The sequence below is a fragment of the Elephantulus edwardii genome, unplaced genomic scaffold (assembly GCF_000299155.1).
Source record: "Elephantulus edwardii isolate Elephantulus edwardi_28Jun2011 unplaced genomic scaffold, EleEdw1.0 scaffold00136, whole genome shotgun sequence".
NCBI classification, from domain to species: domain Eukaryota; kingdom Metazoa; phylum Chordata; class Mammalia; order Macroscelidea; family Macroscelididae; genus Elephantulus; species Elephantulus edwardii.
Window position 1 is genome coordinate 4163008 of NW_006399886.1, and position 17676 is coordinate 4180683.

General features: G+C 39.1%; 1 protein-coding gene across 1 annotated transcript in view; it reads right to left on the reverse strand.

The window, feature by feature from the left end:
• Positions 1-6083: 6083 nt before the first annotated feature.
• Positions 6084-17676, reverse strand: part of PROS1 (protein S (alpha)) — a 117842-nt gene continuing 106249 nt past the window's right edge. The window contains exon 15 of the mRNA XM_006894146.1: positions 6084-6265. Coding sequence (XP_006894208.1) covers positions 6084-6265 — 182 coding nt within the window. The remainder of the gene's footprint in view (positions 6266-17676) is intronic.

Genomic DNA, 17676 nt, shown 5'->3' on the forward strand with positions numbered 1-17676 from the left:
TTGCATATGAGTAGTTGGTGGTCTGTTCCACAATCAGCTCCGGGCCTAATTTTCACAGCTGATATTGAGCTTCTCCAGCGGTTCTTTATGCAGATTTGATTTCTACGCATACCATCATTTGAAATCCACGTATATAACCTTCGTTTATGTATCTTAAAAAAAACGTATTTGCAATGAATAAGTCATTGATTGTGCAAGATCCAATCATTCTCTCTCCAGCTCCATTTCTATCACCAAGTCCATGTTTTCCAACTACTGAATCTTCTTCTCTGTTCCCAGCTTTTGCATTCCAGTCACCCATTATTATCAATGCATCTTGACTGCATGTTCGATCAATCTCCAAATGTAAAAGTTGGTAAAACTCTTCTATTTCCTCTTCCTTGTCTCTAGTTGTTGGTGCGTATATCTGAATGATAGTGGTATTCGCTGGACTTCCTTGTATGCGTATAGATATTATCCTGTCACTGACAATATTGTACTTCATGACAGATCTAGCAATGCCTTTTTTAACTATGAAAGCCACTCCATTTTTCCTCACCTTTTCATCTCCAGAATAATATATGACCATCCAACTCAAAATGCCCCGTGCCAACCCATCTCATCTCACCAATGCCTATTATGTCAATACTTTTGCATTCCATTTCTTCCTTAACACTATCTAATTTTCCTACATTCATGGTTCTCACATTCCATGTCCCAATCATTAGTGTTTGCTTACAACTGTTCCTCTTCTTTTGTATTCCAATACTTGAAAGCTCAACCTCAGTTGCCATTTCTGTTATCTAAATGTGTTCTGTTGTACATAGGGTGTTCAGAGGCCTGCTATTTCAGAAGTGAACTGGAACAGCACATCAGCAGAGAACTGCCAGAAGTCCAGGCTGGGTTTAGAAGGGGTGGTAGTACTAGGGATATTGTAGCCAATGTTAGATGGGTCTTAGCTGAAAGCAGGGAATACCAGAAGAATGTCTATATGTATTTCATTGACTATGTAAAGGCATTTGACTGTGTGGATCATAAAAAGCTGTGGCTGACTCTGAGAAGAATGGGAATCCCAGAACACTTGATCATGCTAATAAGAAACCTATACTTGGTCAAAGAGGTAGTTGTCAGAACAGAGCAAGGAAACACTGCATGGTTCAAAATTGGGAAGGGAGTACACCATGGATGTGTCCTGTCTCCATATCTTTCTAATCTGTATGCAGACAGATTATCCAGGAGGCTGGACTCTATGAGGAGAAATGTGGGGTTAAGATTGGTGGAAGATCTGTCAAGTATCTGCCTTATACAGATGACACAACCCTGCTTGCTGAAACTGAGGAGGACCTGAAGCACTTGCTGAAGAGGGTCAAGGACTGAAGCCTCCAATATGGATTGAGGCTCAATGTTAAGAAGACAAAGATTCTCACCATTGGACCAATTGGCAGCATCAGGATGGATGGTAAAGAGTTTGAGATTGTTCACAGCTTTAGTTTGCTTGGCTCCACTCAACACTCTCGGCACCAGTAGCCAGGAAATTAAAAGACGTATTACCATGGGCAAGTATGCTGTTAGGGACCTCTCCAAAGTACTGAAGAGCAGTGGTGTCTCTCTGGAGACTACAGTGTGCCTGATACAGGCCATGGTCTTTGCTATGGTCTTTCACTTGTTATGCACCAGAGAGCTGGACAATGACTGAGGAGATTTGATGCCTTTGAGCTGTGATGCTGGAGAAGAGTATTAAGGGTACCAAGGACGGCTAGGAAAACAGATTCATCCTGGAAAGGGTTAAACCGGGCGGCTCCCTTGAGGCAAGGATTCTGAGGCCCCGTCTAACATACTTTGGGCATGTTGTAAGGAGGGACCTGTCCTTGGAGAGGGATATCATGCTTGGTAGGGTGGAGGGACAGCGCAGGAGGGGAAGGCCCTCCATGAGGTGGACTGATTGAATTACTGGCATTATCGGGATGGGAGTGTCAGAGACAGTGCGATTGGCACAGGATAGAGCAGAGTTTAGGGCTGTTGTACATAGAGTCACTATGAGTCACAAGGGACTCGATGGCACATAACAACAACCCTTTCTTATATGGAGCTCTGGTGACCTGGAGGTAAGAAGCTGTACTGCATTCCCAAAGGCAGGCAGTTCAAATCCACCAGTTGCTCTCTGGAATAAGGATAGGCAGACTCCTGTGCACCTTACTGCCTCTGAAAACCTGCTGAAGGGTCAGTTATGAGTTGATTCCAACTCGACAGCACTCAACAGCCAAACCCTTCTTACTGTTCCTTATTTCTTTTTCTCTTTATGTCTGCCTTCTGTATGTGTATATACACATAAATACATGTGCTTTTATTAGCATGCTTATATAATACATAAACATGTGTACATAATAATGTATATGTGCTTCTATTAGCCTTATATTTATGTGCTGCTATTAGCACGTGCCTTAGAGAAGCAAGGTGTATGTGTGCACAAGACAGGAGATGTACCGATGCTGGATCTGTGATTTGGAATCCAGTCCCTTCATTCCTTTGAGAATCTTCTAGTTTTGTTTTCTGGATTAGAGTCAGTGAATCTCATATGAAGTCATAGTTTTTCCACTTTTTACATAAGTCTTGCTTTTTATACAATCATCAATAGAGAAACAATGAACAAGACTCTTAAGAATCGTGAAATAAGAGCTCTCTGTGATAGAGAATTTGGAAGCACTGTGGGTGATAGAACAACAGAACTTAGAAGCAAGGGGGAAAAGACCATCTTTTATTGGGTCTAGTTAAAACAGCACCTCACTGGCGTTTCAGTGTGTTATATGTTGTATTGCAAACCTCCCAGGAGTAAGAATCCACAGCTGCTCTTCCTTGGGAAAAAGATGGCCAGTCCCTTCCCATAAAGATTTAGTCTTGAATACTCTGCAGAAGGCCACTCTCAGTCAGAATTGACTTGACAGCAGCAGACAAACATTCAGAGTCAGCAAATCTAGGGAGTCATCAACAAGACAGACTGGCACACGGGCTGCAACAAGGGACTCATCTATATCAGTGATTATAAAGATGGCACAGGATCAGGTGGTGTTTTGTTCTGGGTATCTATGAGTTGGAATGGATTTGGTGGTATATAACAGGTATTCGTTTGTGATTCATTTCCAAATCCTAAAACTGCTTGCAGATGTTTATTACTGTAGCTCTTACCAAAGTTGGTGGCATTTCAATTACTTACATGTTTCCACTAATTGCAGAAGATCAAGGAATGCAGCCTTCAACATGAATTGCATCTCAATGTCAAGAAAACAAAAATTCTTAACATTGGACCGAAATGCAATATCATGCTGGATAGAGAAAAGATTAAAAATGTTAACAGCTTCATCTACCTTGAATCTCCAACTAATACCCTTGGTAACCAGCAGTCAGGAAATCAAGAGATGTATTGCACTGGGAAAATCTGTAGTTAGGGAACTCTCCAAGTTACTGAAGAGGATCTATGATGTCAGTTGGAAGACTAAGGTGTCTCTGCTTCAGGTCATGGTTGTCTCAATCACTTGCAATTTATCTGAAAGATGAACAATGAATAAGGATGACAGAAGAATTGATGCCTCTGAATGAGGTGTTGGAGAAGAGCACTGAACATCCCATGGACAGTCAAAAGAACAAACAAATATGTCATGGAGAGGATGCAGCCAGAGTGCTCTTTGAAGGCACCATGCATTTCTCAAATTATCACTTGAGTCTCAACGACACAGAAAGCAGAGTTGTATGTTATATTTGTGCATTTTAGTAATATGACATTTACTAAGAACTGAGATTACTAGCAAGAATATATAACCTATATAACATTCTCAATTAGAGTATGGACTCTAGACTCTATTTTGTGATTCTGCCTCTTCCCCCCCCATTCTCCTCCCCCCTTTTTTATAATGTTCCCCCGAAAGCAATGCTACCAAGCCAAAGGTGGGTGACTCTAATCCGCGGCCGTCAGGCCAGTTCTTAATTGTTTTTGGTCAAACATTCTTGTAGATTGTCTAGCCCTGGTGTGAGAGCTTGCCGTACAGAGGTATCTTGTGGTTGCTGTGAAGCTGAACACTGTGACACCAATGTGTCAAATGTGATAATGGTTACCCATGGTGGACAGGGTTTGGTGGGGCTCCCAGGTTAAAGCAAGCTTGGAAGCAGGAGTGGCATCCACTTCCATAAATAGCTTGTCCCCTGAAACCGTATGAACCTTGAGAAAGGATGAAAGTCACGCAAGGATTGAGGACTTTCGTTCATAGGGTCACTATGAGTCGCCTACGACTTGATGGCACTTAACAACATTGTTTACTAAGAAAATAGCTACAATTAGAAAATGAAGTTTTCTACTTTCAAACTGCTAATCTAGGTTGGTTTGGTGATCTAGAAGGCATAAGAAATTTGTTTGGTGTTTTTGGTTTTTTGTGTTTGAGTTTTGTTTTTGGTTTGTTTGCTTTATACCTTTATCAGTTCCTCCTCCACCCTTTTTGCTTTTCTTATAATTTCCATTTTTCTCCTTCCTTGTTTTCAAAACCAAATATCTGTCAGTAGTTGTTCACTGAAATGCATTACTCATAAACAGGAAAATAACTGAAAGAAGATTCACCTCTAAAAAGATGGTTTAGCATAACTTCTGGCATTTGTCAGGTACTCAATACACAGTTTTATATTTTCATTCTCTCTGAGCTCCAGGCTACAACTCAACCACAGGTATTTACCAATTGTGTTTTATCTGCCTTTCTACTGAAGAACCACTGTGGTGCATGAAGAATTCTGTGTGTGTGTGTGTGTGTGTGTACAGTTTATAGAATTTTATAATCTATTCAAAATTGGAAAGAATAAAGGCATTATATATAGACATTTTTAAAATAAACACCAATTTATTAAATTTATGTGATGTAAAATATAGTGAAAAAAGTTTATTTTCTGAACTGTTATTGAAACATCTGATATAAACGATGAGTTTGGCAGTGATAACAAAATTGTTGTTTAAAATACATTACTAACATATATGTGCCTATCTTAACTCCTAACTTCTTTGATTACTTGACCTAATATTAGCTCTGTCTTTCTAGTACACCTGTTTTAGCTTTCATAGTTTTTTACATCTTACAACAATATATTCTGGTACACTCTAACAATTAAGGTTAAATGCAAGGAAAACAATGAATTTTGTCTTCCATATCACTCATTCTCCTTTCCATTTTAGCTGTTTCTATTCTAGACTTTAGACATCTGAGTTCAAGGAATATACCTATTCTAATTCTCCACACCTATCTCAACACAATCCGCTTCTCATCCTCATAGAGTCAAATTATCAACCAGCAATATTCATGTGTTGCCACTGAAAAAAGGTCCCACTTGCTTACTAACTTAATAAAGAGATTGATTCCATTTTGAAGTCAGATAAAAGGAAGATAAAACCAAATCTGGCCCCCTGAGCAACTGTTTTAGAATAAAGCTTTAAAGTCTCTGTTCAATTTGGACTTACAAGGTCACTTACTCATTGGCTATAGTTAAAATTCAAATAAAAGTTACTGTTGTCAAGTCAGAAACAACTCAAAGCTGACCCTCCAGCAGGTTTTCAGGAGGCCGTAAGTAGCGTTTTGGTTCCTCAGAGTGGCTGGTGGATTCAGATTGCCAGTAAGCGGCAGTAAGGCACCACCTTTCAGTTAGCAATGCCACTCCCTACACTAAAGAGTATCTGTTATGAGCAATGATATTTCATCACATGCACTTTTGTTTGGGCTTATGTCCTTGCCTTCTGAGAAAAACAAATTCAAATGCTAGTTCATGATGACAAAGTTAAATATTACTTTTACAAATGTAAAAAGAATGAAGCATTATCATTTGTAGGAAAGCATTGAAATTTGAAAATTTTACACGTTTCATTATTAAATTTCTAGATAACAACACAAGTAAGAACTTTCTACTGTGATTCATATGACAACTTTTTGTTTTTTAAATAAACTTTTTAAAATACCAGGAATGTAAAAGTACCACAAAGTAATCAATCTGCACATCACATATAAAACCTTTCAGCTGCTTCTGAAACATACATATAATTACACACAGGAAAAGAAGACATTATCAGAAGAGAAGATGCCTTAAGAACTGTTTGTTCTTAAGAAGTCTGAAACTGTGTATTCAAAAACTGATGGACATGAGTGAGCTCTAATATCATTCTGTTTAGAAGTAGCTTCATCCAGATCCAGCTCAACACCATTAATACTCACATCCATACAACCGTTATAAAAGGCGTTCACAGGGGTAGCACTGAAGGGAACATCTGTAGAAACAAAATATTAGACCATTAGTGCAAGGCTTCTAGGATCTTTTTTTAAAATTTTTATTTTTTGGCTTCTAGGATCTTACTAAGATTTATAAGACTCATTCAGACTTGACATTAGTGATTATAATTTTAAAGGAAAAGTTAATTAAAAAATATACTTTAAATGACTTCTATTTACTTGTTGTATCATCAAGTCAGAACTGACTCATAGTTGACTCTTCAGTGGATTGTCAGGAGTATTAAATCACACTGGAAAAGATTGCGCATTTGTTTCCCACAGAACAAATGGGTGGATCTCAACTACATGCCTTTACCACTAAGCCGCCAGAGCTCATGTATATGTGTTAGACATTTTAATATATATTTATTGAATACAGTTTTATTAGGTGAGGATATTTTATTAATTAGATCAATTAATGCATATGTATTGAATAGAATTTTATTACATAAAGAGTTCTGGTAGCTTAGAGGTAAAGAGTTGCACTGCAAGCCATAGACAAGTGGTGCATACTCTCAGGCTGCTTCATGGAAGAATGATAGAAATGCAATTTACAGCTCTGAAAACTCACATCAGAGTCAGCGATGTCTTGCTTCTGACTTGAGGGCCCATAATAACAAGAACACTATATTAGGTAGAGATTTCTGGTTGTGTGGTCCATAAACCAACTCGTTTCTCTAGGGGTTCAAATACACCGAAGGCTTTCTGAGAGAAAGACCAACAATCCCCTCGCATGTGATTTACAGCCTCAGAAAACCTACTGGAGGGTCAGCTCAGCATAGGTTCCAGTAAATTGAGAAATGAGAACTGCAATGAGAAAGAACTATATTGGGTAAGGAACATTGGTAGTGTAGTTATGGTTTACCATTGAGTTGGAAATGACCCATAGATGACCCTCCAGTGGGTTTTCAGAGGCATTAAATCACACAGGAGAAAACTGCCTTTCTTTCTCTTGTGAAGCAACTCATGAATTCAAACTGCATGTTTTTGGATTTTCTACAGCACAACTCCTTACCATTAAGTTAGGGCTGTTGTACATAGGGTCGCTATGAGTCGCAGGCGACTCAACGGCACATAACAACAACAACAACAGTGCAGCAGGGCTGCAGAATCCAAGATTAGCAATTTGAACCAACTAGCCACTTTTCAGAAGAAAAATGAAGCTGTGTTCTATCATCAAGATTTACAGGCTGCTCAAACCTGATGGAGGGTTGCCATGACTCAGTGATTCAAAGCCAGCCAGTGGGCTTTTATTTGCCTGATTTTTTTATGTATTGGGTCAACAGCTAATATATTCTAACCCATGTCAATTTCTTTTGTCAAAATAGAACTGTGCTCCACAAGATTTTCAATGGTTGATTTTCTGGGAGAGTGGAATAGATCACTGTGCTTTTCTTCTCAGGAAAGTCTGGGTAGACTAGAACTTGTAGCATTTCGACTAGTACATTAGTTGAATGGAGGCAGCAGTGGACATTGACACAGAGGTTAGGATTAGGTTAGGATTAGAGGTTAGGGTTTGATTCTCAGACTGTGTATAGCTACCACCCTTCTCCATTACTAGGAGCTTGCATGTTGCTATGATGCTGAACATGTCTCACCAGAACTTTCAGACTACGAAAGACTAGAAGAAAGGTCTGATGTTCTTCTAAAATTCACACAAAAACCTTATAGATCACAACTGTCTTACCTACAAGCACTAGAGCTGTGTATAGGATTTCCATAAAATGGGGTCAACTCACTAGAAACTAACAACATATAAGGTATTACGCTTGGCACTCAATAGAGTATATTATGAGATACTCTGTGTCATAGTAATGTAGCACTGCAATCAATAATAGAAATTCATCTATTTCCTCAGAGAGTTTCACTCACTCACTCACTGCCATCAAGTTGGTTGCAACTCAGTTGTAAGTCATAAGGAGGAGACTGTCAGTCTTTCTTGCTAGGAGTCACTGGAGGATTACTGTTGTTGGGTCCTATCAAGCTGAGTACGAGTCAACCTATAAACAGCCAATCTGAACACTGTCCTATCCTGTGCCATCCTCACAACCTCTGACACACACAAGCCCCTTGCCAAAGTCACCCTGTCAATCCACCTGGTTGAGAGTCTCCCTCTCCTTTGCCATCCTTCCACCTTCCCAAGGACAATGTCACTCCCCAAGGAATATGCTCTTCTAGAAACATATCCAAAGAATGTGAAATGAAGCCTCATCATCCTTGCCTCCATGGAACATTCTGGCAGCACATTCTCCAAGATTTATCTCTTTCTTCTTTTGGCAGTCCATGGGATCTTCAGCACTCTTCTCTAACACCACTGTTCAAAGGCATCAATTCGTCTTCTGTCATCCTTATTCACTGTCTAGCTCTCAGATGCATAGTAAGTAACTGAAAAGACCATGATATGAATCAGGACCACCTTAGACCTCAAACTGACATCAGTACATCTCAATAATTTGGAGAGGTTCCTGACTACATACTCTCCCAGTGCAATGGGTCTCCTAATCTCCTGATCACTGGGACCACATATATTGATTGTGGATCCAAGTAAGATGAAGTTCTTGAAAGTCTCAATCCCTTTTCTGTCTATCACAATGTTGCCTATTGGTCCAGTGGTGAGGATTTTTCTTTTCTTGACACTGAGATGCAATCCATATTGAAGGGTGTGGCGTTTAACCTTCTATAGCAAGTGCTCCAAGTCTTCCTCACTTTCAGCAAGCAAAGTGCATCATTCGCATAATGAAGGTTATCGATGCCACATTTTTCTTCACAGTCTAGCTTCTCAAATAATTTACTTAACATATAGATTAAATGGGTACAGAGAAAGTAAACAACTCTGATGCACATCTTTCCTAATTTTAAACCGTGTAATCTTTCCTTGCTCTGTTTGCAAAATAGCCCCTTGGTCTAGGTATTGGTACAGGTTTTGCATGAGCACAATTAAGTATTCTGATTCCTATTCTTCTCAATGTTAGTCATAATTTGTTATGGCCCACACAGTCAAATGGCTTTCCATAGATAAAAAAGCACTAAAGACTCGGCTTTGAGTTAGCAATGTAACTTGCTATAGACTACAATCCCCAAAATAAGGGTACCAGCCCTAGGAGAAGACACTCTCTGTACTCAAGGGGAAAGGCTTTGTCAATCATAAGGCAAATATATTCTTTGTGCTTGATTAACTATTCTTTTGTATCTTAGTAGATTGACCTTAAAAACTACACAATCAGTGTGAAAGGGAGAGGGGTAGGAAGGCTGAGGGTGGGAAGGGGGTAGTTACAGAGGTGCAGTTTGATAGGTAGAGGGAGTGGGTGAAGGAGTTAGGATAAATCTAGTGAGGACCTGAAAAGACAAAGTGATAGTGGGCGTAGAGCAATAGTAATTAATTTCCTAAAACATAATGTATGGGAATGATCATATGAAACACAATATGAATAAAGGAATGTGTGAAACATAATGCACATGAATGAAACACAATGTGTAGGAATTTAAATGCAAATCAAGAAAAAAGTTACATATTTGGTGCAAATATCCCTAAAATTTTGAAAGCCAGAAGAATATGCTGTCTAAAAAATCCCAAATTGTTCAACTACCCTTCTATTTAATATATCTTCAAATTTCATTCAGAAAGTGAACAAAATTTTATAAAACCATTAACTTATAAAACAATATTCCACATGTAGTCTAATGACCTCATATTATATGTTATTTATGGAATAAAAATTAAGTATTTTCACAGAGACACAAAAAAACACTACACAATATTGTAGTCATTAACATAACAAAGAAAACCTATTCCCCAATAAATTATAGTCATAAGTATAGGTTAGGATTGACAAATATTTTGGGGGGTGAAACAATGCCGTTTGAATCCATCACGCTATTCCATGGCAGAACGATGAAATGATTTGTACACATTAGATTTGCAGCCTCGGAAATCTGAGGGAATATTGCCATGAGTCAAAATCAACTCCACAACAGTGAATACTTCAAATGCATATTATACCCTGCTGTCAATTTAGTTCAGCCACCTCAGCTTTGGCATCTCTAAAATGCAGATAGTAGTACCTATTTCACAGAACTATTTTGAATTGTTTTAATTTAAAAGAACAATTTCTCTATAAAGTAAAGAAAAGACTTCTGGATAGAAAAACAGCCTATTCTGTACTCAACTTAAGAAACAGCTACATCATTGCAAAAACATTTGACCAACTCCTAATTAGTTACTTGGTTATATTTTAAAGTGCTGTGGAAAAAAACCATATATTTTATTATTGCTGAAATAAAAGTAGATTTGTTTTCCAAAGAAATATTTTCTTGCTGAGCAATCAGTGGAAAGTCATGATAGGGAATTCACTTTTTAGATAATATTTGGTTTTCTAAAGATGAATTATTTTTATCACTAGTTAGTGAATATGTTAGGGTTATTTTAGGACGTTTGGCACTTTCTTCACTTTCATTTCTCTTTACAATTATAATACTTAATAACTTGGATTCCTAAGAATTATGTTTTTTCTTAAAAACATCTGCCCCTTTATTTGCTGTTTCTTTTTCTCCTGACATCTCCTTCCTATGAATTGTAAGGCATAATTCCTATTTTTAGTCCTTTTTCTACTTCTCAGTACCTTATATAAAAAGGATATGATTCAAATTTTTCACTTCTACTTATTAACAGTCAATAAATTCATAGTGTTCTGTAAGCTCACATGCTTTTTAAAATTTTCACCTATTTTCCACAAACAAGGGTATAATCAGAAAGCTTTTGTTAAGAGTAAAAGAACACATTCCATGTACATAAATGAACTTAAAATCATAAATTGAGGCAGTTAAGAGGTTTTATTTTTAGAACAGCAAGTTAACTGTAAATATTTTAATGATAGTTTGCTCACCTGTGATCTGAGATCATCCTGAAGTGAGGAAAATAAAGTCCCCAAACTACAATTTAATGTATGGGGAATAAAAAGCTCAAAATAGTAATTCCAGCTACAATCTTCAGATCACCGGTGTAAAGTGTTAAGGATCCATTTTTTCTGGAATAGCTTAAATTGTAGCTGTTTACCCTGTTTTGGAGATCTCTGTAGTTAATTTTAACTTGGGCTATTGTTTGGAAAAGATGAGTTGTCTTTTACAAATATAAAATATGCTGTTGTTGTTATGTGCCGTTGAGTTCTCTTACAACTCATAGCGACCCTATCTACAAGAGCCCTAAACCCTAGATATGAGGTATAGTTTTTCCATAAACCAGGTTTATTTTTTATTAAAAATACCACTGCACTTGTTTTACACCATTTGTTCACCTATGGTGAGATTATATATAGCCCATCTAGTTGCCTGTGATTCATAGCAACCTTAGGCATAACAGTCATAAACCTTGCTTTATCCTGTCAATCTTATTGTCTCTAACACATCTACCCCCAATACCCCAGTCACGGAATCAATCCATCTCATTGAGGGTCGTCCTCTCTTCTGCTGTGCCTGCACCCTCCCAAGCATGATGTCCCTCTCCAAGAACTGGTCCCTCCTTGCAACATGTCCAAAGTACGCCAGAGGAAGCTTCAGAATTCTTGCCTCCCAAGAGCAGCCTGGTCTCACCCTCTCTAGGATGAACCTCTTTGTTTTCCTAGCAGTCCATGGTATATTCAATACCCCCTTCTCCAGCAGCACATCCCAAAGGCATCAATTCTCCTCCTATCATCCCTAGTCATTGTCCAGCTTTCTGGTTCATAGCAAGTGATTGCAAAGACCATGGCCTGGATCAGGTGCACCTTAGTCTACAGACTGACATCATTGCTCTTCAGTTCTTTGGAGAAGTCTTTGACAGCACACTTTCCCAAGGCAATTAATCTTTTAATTTCCTGGTTGCTGGTACTAAGAATGTTGATTGTGGAGTGAAGCAAACTAAAGCTGTTTAACAATTTCAATGTCTTCACCATCTATCATGATGCTGCCAATCAAACCAGTGGTGAGAATCTTTGTTTTCTTGATGTTAAGCTTCAATCCATATTGAATATACAGAGACATTTATATCAGTACACATGTAATGGAGATATATACACATATACAAATGTACATATATTTGTGTGTATATTGACGCTCTGGTGGCTTGGTGGTAAGAAACTGCCTTAACAACATAAAGGTGTGTGGTTCAAATCCATAAACTACTCTGCAGGAGAAAGATGAGTAATCAATTCCCACATAATTTACTGCCCCTGAAAACACACTGGAGGGTCAACTATGCTTCAGCTCCCACTTGAAAGTGCACAACAATAATTACACATGTATAGATATTTATTGTTATGTGGCATCAAGTCAGCCACAACACATAGCAACCCTATGCACACAATAGCTTTGAATCCTGCCCTATCATGACCCTATCCCAATTACACCCCATATTATATCAGCCTATCTCATTCAAGGTTCCTCTCCTAATCTGTCATTCCACCCTTCCAAGCATGATGTTCTTCTCCAAGGACTGATTCCTCCTGGTAAAATGGCCAAAGTATGTCAGGGAGAGCTTCAAAACCCTTGCCTCCTAAAAGAAGCTTGGTTTCACCCTCTGCAGTACAGGCCTGTTTGTCCTCTTAGCAGTCCATGGTATGTTCAGTGTTCTTCTCCAACATCACAACTCAAAAGCATCAATTCATCTTGTCATTCTTAGTCATCGTACAGCTCTCTGATGCATAGCAGGTAATTCTGAAGAATATGGCCTGGATCAGGCACACCTTAGTCTCTAGACTGGCATCACTTCTCTTTAGCACTGTGGAGAGGTCTTTGATAGCAGATTTTCCCAATGGAATTCGTCTTTTGATTTCCTTACTGCTGCTACCAAAAGTGTTGATTGTGGAACCAAGCAAGCAGAAATAGTTACTAATCCCAATGTATTCTCCATCTATCAAGGTGCTACCAATCATCTGTTGTTGTTGTTATGTGCTATCAAATTACTTGTGACTCATAGTGATTCTATGTACGTTAGCTATGAAACCTGCCTTGTCTTGAACCAGTCTCACTGAGTTTGACACACCTACTCCATACCCCAAATTACTATGTCAATCCATCTCATCTGGGATCTTCCTCTCCTGCACTGTCCCTCTACCCTCCCAAACATGATGTCCTTCTCTAATTATGGGTCCCTGCTGGCCACATGCCCAAAATATGTGAAACAGAGCTGCAAAATCCTAGCTGCCAAGGAGAAAACTGATTTTACCCTCTCCAAGAGAAACCTATTTGTTTTCTTGACAGCCAGCACCACAGAACAAAGGCATCGATATTTTTTTTTTCTGTCATCCTTAGTCACTGTCCAGCTCTTTGATACACAAGTAATTATGAAGGTCAGGTCCACCTTAGTCTCTAGATTGACATCGTTGTTCCTTCAGAACTCTGAAGAGGTCCCTGACAGTTGATTTTCCCAGTATAATCAGTCTTTTTATTTCCTGACTGCTGGTGCCAAGAGTGTTAATTGTGGAGCCAAGCAACTGTAATTGTTAACAACCTCAATCTCTTCTCCACCTATCATAGTGCTTCCAATTGGCCCAGAGGCGAAAATCGTTTTCTTCTTGATGTTGAGCTTCAATCCATATTGAACCCTACAGTCCTTGACATTCTGCAGTAAGCACTTCAGGTCCTCCTCCATTTCAGCAAACAAGGTTGTGTCATCTGCATAATGTAAGTTGTTGATGTATTTTCCTCCAATCCTGACACCACACTCCTCCTCATAAAGCTCAGCCTTCCAAATGATCTGTTCTGCATATAGACTGGAAAGGTACAGAGACAGGACGCATCCCTGACACACTCCTTTCCTGATTTTTGAACTATGCATTGTTTCCCTACTCTGTTCTGAGGACTACTTCCTGGCCCAAGTATAGGTTTCACATAAGCAAAATCAAGTGTTCGGGGATTTCCATTTTCCTCAAGGTTAGCCACAATTTGTTGTAATCTATACAATCAAATACCTCTGCATAGTCAAGAAACACTGATAGACATTACTCTGGTATGCTCTGCTTTCTGCCAAGATCCATCTAACATTGGTCATAATGTCTCTAGTGCCACAACCTCTTCTAAACCAAACTTGTATTTCTGGTAGCTCTCTGTCAATGTACTGCTCCAGTCATTTTTGTATTATCTTCAGCAAGATTTGAGTGTGATACTGTTCAATAATTTCCTCACTCTGTTGGGTCACCTTTTTTTTTTCAATAGGAATAGATATGCATCACTTCCATTCAGTTTGCCAGGTAGATGTGCTCCAGATTTCTTGGCACGGCCTAGAGATCACATCCAGGGCAGCACCTGTTTGCTGAAATATGTCAACTGGTATTCCTTCAAATTTTGGGACCTTTCTCTCCCTCCCCAATTCCTTCAGAGCAGCCTGAACGTCCTTCTTCATCACAATTGCTTCTTGGTCATACATTACTTCTTCAAATTCTTCTGAGTCAGCCAATTCTTTTTGGTACAATGACTCTTTATACTCCTTCCATCTTCTTTTAATGCTTCCTGAATCCTTCAATATTCTTCACATAGCATCCTTAAGTATTACAACTTGAGGCTTCAATTTATTCTTTACTTCCTTCAGCTCAAACAATGCTGAGCAAATTTGGCTCTTTTGATTTTCCAACTCTCAATCCTTTCCACATTTCATTATAATACTTTGCTTTGTCTTCCTGAGCTGCTCTTTTAAATCTTCTATTCAGTACCATACTTGATTTCTTTGCTTTGCTTTGGCTTCTTGGAGCTCTAATGCAATATTCAGAGTCTCTTCTGACATCTATTTTGGTCTTCATCCTTTGTCTTTGTAATGACCTTTTGCAATCTTTATAGATGATATTCTTAATATCTTCCCTTAGGTCATCTGGTCTTCATTCACTAGTGTTCAAGCCCTTAAACCTGTTCCTGAGTTGGTTTTTAAAATTCAGGTAAGAGATACTCAAGATCAAATGTTTATTTCTTTAGACTTAATCTGACCATCTTTAGTTTTAATTTGAACTTGAGTAGTTGATGGTCTGTTCCACAATCAGGATGTGGCCTAGTTTTCACTGCTGATATTGAACTTCTCCAAAGATTCCTTCCATAAATCTAAGCAATCTGATTCCTGTGCATACCATCAGGTGAAATCCATGTGTATTCCCTCTGCTTGTTTCTGATAAAAGGTATTTGCAATGAATAAATCATTAATTTTGCAGAATTCTATCACTCTATCCCTAGACTCGTTTCTGTCACCAAGTCCATGTTTGCCAACTACTAATCCTTCTTCCTGGCTCCCAACTTTTGCACTCCAGTCACACAATGGAGGAGAAACAGCTATAAGCAGAAAAGAATAATTGAAAATTAGAATGTAAGAAGCATGAATGTTGGAAAACTGGATATTGTTAAGAAAGAAATAGAACACATAAATATTGACATACTAGATACTGGTGAAATGAGATATGTTGGCATGGGCATTTTGAAACAGATGATCATATGATCTACTCTGCCAGAGACGAAAAGGTGAGGAAAAAAATGGAGTCGCTTTCATAGTTAAGCAGGCGGCTTCTAGATCTATCTTGAAAGATAATGTTATTAGTGATAGGATAATATCTACACATATACAAAGAAGACCTGTTAATTCCACTATCATTCAAATTTATGCACCAACCACCAGAGCCAAAAAGGAGAAAATATATGATTTCTAGCTACTTTCACAGTCAGATCCAACATGCAACCAAGATGCCAATTGACCTACTGGTGAGAATCTTGGTTTTCTTGATGTTGAGCTTCAATACATATTGAAGACTGCAGTGTTTGAGCTTCTGCAGCAAATGCTTCAGGTCTTCCTCAGTTTCAGCAAGTAACATTGTGTCATCTGCATAACATAGGTTGTTGATGAGTCTTCCTCCAGTCCTGATGCCACATTTCTCCTCATAGATTCCACCTCTCAAACAATCTGTTTCACACATAATTAAAAATGTATGGAGACAGTACACATTCCTGATTCACGCCTTTCCTGATTTTTAACCATGTACTGTTTCCTTGCTCTCTTCTGATGATTGCTTCCGGTCCAAGCATAGGTTTCACATGAGAACAATCAGGTAATTCCCTGACTGGAAATTGGGGATTCCCATTCTTCTTAATGTTTGCCACAATTTGTTGTGATCCACAGTGTTTTCACAGTTAATGAATCACAGAGAGACATTCCTCTGGTATTCTCTACTTCCAGCCAAGATCCATCTGATATTGACTACAATGTTTCTAGTGCCACTGTGTCTTCTAAATCCAGCTTCCATTTCTGGCAGTTCTCCGTCAATGTACTTTTCCAGAACATTGGATAATCTTCAGCAGGATTTTGCTTGCATGTAATATAAGTGATGTTGTAGTTATGTGCCATCAAGTCACTTGCAACACATAGCAACCCTATGTACAACATCTCTGAATACTGCTGTATCTTGAGCCAATTTCATTGGCTCTGATACACCTTACTCCAATTACCCAATCACTAAATCAATCCATCTCATCCACAGTCTTCCTTTTCTATGCCATCCCTCCATCCTTTGTTCAATAATTTCCACACCTTTTTATTTTTTTAATCAGTATAAGTAATGGATCTCTTTCAGTCAGTTGGCTAAGTATTTATCCTCTAGATTTCTTGGCACAAACCTGGTGAGCACGCTCAGGGCAGCATCTGCTGGCTGAAATATGTCACATGGTATTCTATCAATTCCTGGGGCCTGTTCATTGTCCGTTAGTCAGCTTGAACTTCCTCCTTCATCACTATTGCCTCTTGATCATATGTTGTTTCTTTAAATTCTTCTGGGTCAGCCAACTGTTTTTTGTATATTCCCTCCATCTTCTTGTTGTACTTCCAGGATAATTCAATATTCTGCCCATAGTATTAAGTAATGCCACTCAGGGCTTGTATTTGTTCTTAAGTTCCTTCAGTTTAAGAAATGTTGACCACTCCTGACACGCCACTCTTTGAGATCCAAGATGGCGGCAGAGGCAGAGACAGTGTGGTGTGCTGTGGTAGTAGCGAACCACTTAAAGCAGGGCCATTATGGCCTTCCCCAGACTTCGGCTTATTGATAATTGAACACTTAAAAAGTTTATGACTGGCCCTCAGTGAAGATTGAAGCTCAGCAACAGGAATTCAAGGATTCCCAAGGAGAAATGGGTGAGTCTCGCGGCTCCCACCCCGCAACCCCCTCCAGAGCCTGTGCCACGGCCGAACAGCTGCTGCAGCTCCATGAGGTTTCCACAGCCTGAACGAGTGGATTCCCTCACCCAGGATGGATGCTGGCCACTGGCCCTCCTCAAGACTGGTACAATGAAGCCACCACACTGCCGCAAGGCGGTCTTGTACTGGAGAGAATTCTTGGAGCCAGGATGGCAGCTGTGGGGGAAGCGGGTGCCTCCGGCCACCCGCACAAGAGGGGCCGCACACCCGCCGAGC